The 6,396-nt window shown below is 37.7% G+C and overlaps 1 protein-coding gene across 1 annotated transcript in view; it reads right to left on the bottom strand.

Annotated features, from left to right (window-relative positions):
* Window positions 1-5,010: 5,010 nt before the first annotated feature.
* The window catches only part of STX7 (syntaxin 7), a 41,869-nt gene continuing 40,483 nt past the window's right edge, over window positions 5,011-6,396 (bottom strand). The window contains exon 10 of the mRNA XM_047102774.1: window positions 5,011-6,390. Within this exon, the coding sequence (XP_046958730.1) occupies window positions 6,298-6,390 (93 nt within the window). The 3' untranslated portion in view covers window positions 5,011-6,297. The remainder of the gene's footprint in view (window positions 6,391-6,396) is intronic.

The following is a 6,396-nucleotide window of genomic DNA, read 5'->3' as shown; positions in this document are numbered from 1 at the left end:
CAAATATGGTGTTGGAATAACTGAATATCCAAAGGCAAAAAAAAAAAAAAAGTCCTAAATGTTTCACATTTCATGCAAAATTAATTCTACGTGGATCATGGACTTAAAAGTAAAATGTAAGACTACAGAACTTTTAGAGAAGAACACAAAAGAGAAAATCTTTGGGATCTAGGGCTAGAGTTTGTGATAACAAAAACATGAGCCATAAAGAAAAAATTGATAAACTAGACTTCATCAAAATTAAAAACCTTTGCTCTGTGAAAGACCCCATTAAGAGGAAGACAAGCTATAGAGTGAGAGGAAATATTTGCAAACCAATTTAGGTATTGGACAAAGGACTAGTATCTAGAATATATCTAAAAAAATTTTTTTAATGTTTATTTATTTTTGAGATAGAGAGAGACAGAGCATGAACGGGGGAAGGTCGATGAGAGAGGGAGACACAGAATCTGAAACAGGCTCCAGGCTCTGAGCTGTCAGCACAGAGCCCAACGCGGGGCTCGAACTCACAGACCGCGAGATCATGACCTGAGCTGAAGTCGGATGTCCAACCGACTGAGCCACCCAGGCGCCCCTAGAATATATTTTTAAAGAAAAACAGGGGCCCAGGGGGGCTTAGCTGGTTGAGTGCCCAACTCTTGATTTCAGCTCAAGTCATGATCCCAGGGTTGTGGGATCCAGCCCTACGCCGGGCTCTGTGCTAAGCATGGAGCCTGCTTAAAATTCTCTCTCCCTCTCTCTCCGCCCCTCCCTGCTCACTCTCTCTCAAAATCAATAAATAAACTTTAAAAACAAGTATTAAAAAAACACTCAAAACTCAACAGTAAAAACAAAAAAATAACCCAATTAGAAAAAGCGTGATGAAGAAACACATCACTGAAGAAGAAATACAGGCACCAAGAAGCACATGAAAAGATGTTCAATATGATCAGCCTTTGGTGAAGTATAAAATAAAACCACCAGATCACCACACACCTATCAGAATAGCCAAAATAAAAATCAGTGACATCACCAAATGCCCATGAGGAAGTGAGGAAACTGGGTCATTCAAACATTGCTGGTGGGAATGTAAACTGGTTACAGCCACTCTGGCAAACAGTTTGATCATTTCTTAAATACTAAACATTCAATTACCATATATGACTCAGCGATTTCACTGCTGGGCATTTATCCTAGGAAAATGAAGACGACGTTTATACAAAAACCTGTATACAAATGAACATAGCAACTTTATTCGAAACAGCTCAAACTGACCAGAGATCCTTCAGCTGGTAAACGGCTAAACACACTGTGATACATCCATACCATGGAACACTACTCAATACCAAAATAGGAAGGAACTATCAGATGCACTTGACCCACAAAATAAGCAGTGTGAATCTCCAAGAGAATTATGCTGAGTGAAAAAAGCTAATCCCAAAGTGTTACCTACTGTAATATTCCAATTATATAATATTATTGAAATAACAGAATTATAAAGGTAGAGGACAGATTATGGTTGGAAGGAGCAGGTGGGGGCGGGAGCAAAGTAGGTGTGGCTTTAAAAGGGCAACAGGAGGCGTCTTTGTGTTTGAATGTTGTAAATGGAAATTTTCTACACATTGACTTTATGAATGCCATTATCCTGGGTGTGATAGTATAGTTTTGCACAGTTACCACGGGGTAAACTGGGTGGAGGGTACATGAGAGGGATCTCTGTACTGTTTTTTTTTTCTTTTTTTTACAACTAGTTATCTCAAAACGAAAGCATGCTAATAAAATAGTAGCATTAAACATGTTTTACATTGTATGGAATGGCCTCTTCATTTTCAACGTCCATGCCATTCCAAAGCAACGTATTGGTCAGTTGCCTCCATTCCAGGCTTGAGGAGTTTAATGTAACATAGAAAATTTCTCAATTACTAAGAGCTATATTTGATCATAGATCAGGAAAAGACACAACTGGGAAGTCCAAATTTAGAATAAATGCTATCTTACTGCATCCAAGATAGGACGAATTTAAATGATATATGATGGTTACCTTATTGAATTGTGGCATCCTCCCCACCACAAAGTAGTAATTAAATCTTAAAAGGTTATGGTAACCTTTAGGGAGCTTATAACATTAAGTCTGGCACTGAAAATAGGTCAGATGTGGTCAGGTACACTGAGAACGCCTTTAAATGAATTTAAAATGACCACAGCACCTGGGTTTGGAAGAATGAAATAAAATACAATATTCTCCACTACATTATACTTTGGCTGTTTATTTCTAGAATCTGCCTTGATTCGAAAGCTTTTCATGATCAGTGGTCTTCGGCTATGCAAGTTACTAAAAGCTAGTATCTTGGTCTTGGGTTAAATCTCTCATTTCTAGAGATGTAAACTTGGTTCTCTTTACCTGCTCTGGCTTCGGTATATCAGACCTGCCATTACACAGTGGTATGCAACTTTCAGAAGGTGTCAGAAACTGAAACTCGTACCAGTAAATCCTCACTGAGGATAACCAGCTGCATTTCTAAGTTTTCCACTGATGCTAACAGGTTTTGGAGTTAGCAACTACTGTTTAGCAGTACTTACAGTAAACACTTAAAAATCTGTACTTTGGGTTTGCCAGAGTGGGAATTAGTGCCCTTTCAAGTTTATTTAAAGACTCAGTTCAGTTCTAGCAGACTCCCTCTCAAACAAGTAGGGGTGTTATGCACGTAACGACTGCACAGGAAATCTGGTTTTGCCTTCCACCACTTACATTTGAAGGAGAAATGCCATCGCTACACAAAACCTACAGGAATCCCACTCTGAGTAATTAAGTGACCAACCTCTTAAAAATCTGCCAGAAGCAGCGGTGTCTATAAAAATCCGTCTAGTGGGTCAGTTATTTAGTTCTATTTCTGCACTTAAAATGAGGATTATTTGGAGAAAAAGATATCATGTAATTTTCTGTTAACCAAGTGCCAAAACGTAGGATTAAAATGGCCATTTTGATGCATTTGAATTATGAGAAAATGGGTTAACAGGAGAAGATATCGTTGCATTCTGTCAAAGAAGTGGTATATAGCGTAGCTCTTTTCGGGCTCCTGTGGTGAAAATTTTGCTAAGTGTTTCTTTGCTTGAGACATCAGGCTGTTCAAACCTTATGGTGGACGGAAGAGGTCTGGGATCCACAGGGCAGGGTTTCATTTTCTTAAGTGAATCATGAAAATACACAAACGATCTTTTTTTTTTTTTTTTTTCTGGGAAAGGAGGCTGCCTGATGATGTTCTTTACCGGTAACGAGAATTTTTTATTATCTTTAAACGAACCAAAAATGTCATTTAACTCATAACTTGCCCAAACAACTAAATCCCATTTTATTTTTTATTTTTTTGCAGCAACCTGGTAATGTATAAACAGTAGTCATTTCTGACTTAAAAAAAAAAAAAAAGTAAATCCTGAATACATTGCCCTTGTAAATTGTTCTTTACTATTAAGGTGGACAAGGACTCTTTTCTTTATACAGGTTTTATCTTTTATTGTGTTCTTTTTTCTACATGAAGAAACAAAACATTACAGCAACTAGAAATGCTATTCCACACTTTTCTTGCTAAACCACAGACTGATTTTGTGGAACAAAAGGTCTTCAAAAATCACGTTTCATTATAAACTTGTCCGAAAAGGTTGATACTCAAAATGCTGCTTTTGTGTGTACAAAATTCTACATTAAAAAAAAAAAAAAAAAAGCAGCAAAGACCGTGAAGGATCCAGGGGCAGCCTTCTTCCAAGTGCAGCGTTCTGTCGACAACGCAGATGTCGTTGCTGGGCCCGCGGGGTGCTCCGGGGGCCTGACTCCAGACGCTGCCTTCGTGGTTTGCAGTCTTCAGCCAAGCCCCATCTGTGCCCACATGTATACTTTTCTAGAGTTGATCCCATGCCCAAGCTGCTTTACGCTGCGATGGCACGCGTTATTCCTTTGCCACCAACCACTGTGTAAAACCCAAACACGTTCCTACTTAATGGCCGGTACAACAAACACTTTATGCCACACTGTCGCTCAATGTAAGCACAGAGGCTGGTTAATCTCAATCTGCGTTGCTCAACAATGTCTTTGGAGGACGTTAAAACGAACAGGATGTGTCACCTGATGAGGAAGCTTCTTCAGTTTCAGACTCAGTTGGACTCAGATTCAAATATGTAGACAGTCGTACCAACTACTCCCATTTTATTGTCCACAGTGTAAGCTTCACCTTCCAAAGTGATTCTAAAACTAACCTAAAGGAAACTTCAAGAACCTGAAAACCTTTGCTATTATTGTACTATGTTTTTCGTTTTATATTTTCAAATCGAGACTATTCTTTGTGTTACAAGCATTCCAGGGTAAAATTTTCCCTCAAAGTGAGTATGTCTCAAAAGAATGCAAGCCACTAAAGTTCCTGTTTTTAATCACTGATCTGTGTCCCAGTTAAAATAATTTATAAAATATTACTTTAAATGAAGGTGATAAAACCATTCAAAAAATATTAAGTACTTTGCTATCACTGGGAACTCACCATGAAGTGAACAGAATAAGTGAATGTGCTTATATGAGAATAAACATTTTATCAAGTACAACCCTGGCAAAAAATTGAGCTGACTTGTGGGAGCCATTGGGAGTTTTATGTAGCTGTAAGATACTGGCTTCTCACCCGAAACAGCACACTTCTTTCATGTTCAAGCAGGTCTGGTGGGCTTGCACTGACCTCAGATCAGGTAGTATTTGTACGAATTCCCCTGCATAGCCCATCTTGTTCACTAAAGCAAGCTGATTTGGGAAACAGAGTCTCAAAGCTTCTAATCACTCACTCACAAGAACGTTTTCTACAGTCTCCTGTAGGAAAACAATGGGAGTTTTGCTGACATGCAAGGCAGCTCCTACTAGTAGCAAAACTTTTAAAGGTTGCCAAATAAAACACTTTGAGTAAACTGGTACTCCAGAAAGACAGAAGGGCTGCTGTGTGGTTATGTCAAGTGCTGGTCCCACCAAAGCAGAGTCCTCACACAGTAGAACTATCCAGACACTTTTAAAATCATCTTTATTCTGGTTGCAAAGACACGCTTTACTTAATATTTTATTTGTTCCCATTTGGAGTCTCATAGCTTGCCATGTAAAACACTGACTTCACTATCAAACTGCTATATAAGAACATTGTTATAAAATACAAACTATAAACTAAGACAAACTTCTTTACAGTATTCAGATTAGTGCATCAAAACAACATTGATTTAAAAAGGCAAGTGGTTAATTGGCAAACATCCAAATTGTTTTCTAATGGAGGATGGTACAAAATGGTATGCAAGGTAAACATTAAATTTTAAGTGTTAGTGCTCAAAAACAATAATTCTGGGAAAGTTGCTCCCCAAAAGTAATTCTGACCCAAGGATATACATGTAGCCATAATTCTGAAGGATTTCAGGGAAGGTAATTAATTTTCCATCCTAATAGCTGTGGAAGTACACAGCAGAATAACAAGTTGGATCTCCAGATTTCTAACATAGTATGAACTGATTTTTCATACTCTTCCTCCAAATTACATTTAACATTTATAGTGACTACACATACCCCAGCAAACATCAGACTTAAACAGGTCCTATGCAAAAACAATTATCCTTAGTATTTTACTAGGCAATCTACAGCAAATGTTTAATATATACACATCAGGAGGATGAGATATTCTAGGAAATTACTCACTGATTTCATTTAGAGTAAACGAAGGTCTTAAGAGAAAACCAACAATAAAAGTTAAATAGATAATTTGTGCTGTTATGAACCAGAAAACGAAAGAAAACAAACCACCACAAACAGGTGGGTTAATTTTCCCTACGTTACTGAGAATATTTCCTCTGCTGGCCCATATCAAAATTAAATTTGAGATTTTTAATTGAAGTCACACAAATCTGGGTGCATGTCACTCTGTGACAGAGACAAATGCACACAGAACACGAACACACACACACACACACACACACACACACACACCTTTAAATTTACTGATCCCAAAAGCTAAGTCAACAGGGCAAATAAATTATAAATGAAAGGCATATACATCGTGGACAAAAGCTCAGAGTTACTAGATTGAAAAGCACAGAAGTTATGCCAGCAGTGATACCAAGAAAAACTTTCAGTATTAGAAAATATCAGATTGAATCTAAAAGAAACTTCCCCCTGCCAAATAAAAATAACAAAGTATGGGAGCCATCCTTTATGCAGTAGCTTTAGAATAATAATAATAATAAAAAAAATGATTACAGGAATCTTCGTACATAATTTAGAGAATGTAGTGCAACAGTGTGCTCCTTTATAATTCAGCCTTTCACTCTCCATATGATGAGACCGAGAATTACAAGTCCGATGACAATGATAAAAATGATGATGCACAGGGTTTTTCTGGATTTGCGCTACAG

Source organism: Lynx rufus, unplaced genomic scaffold (genome assembly GCF_022079265.1).
Source record: "Lynx rufus isolate CCGP_SWC_20201006 ecotype Redwood Valley unplaced genomic scaffold, mLynRuf1.p SCAF_6, whole genome shotgun sequence".
NCBI lineage: Eukaryota > Metazoa > Chordata > Mammalia > Carnivora > Felidae > Lynx > Lynx rufus.
This window is presented reverse-complemented; position numbering and strand designations above follow the sequence as displayed.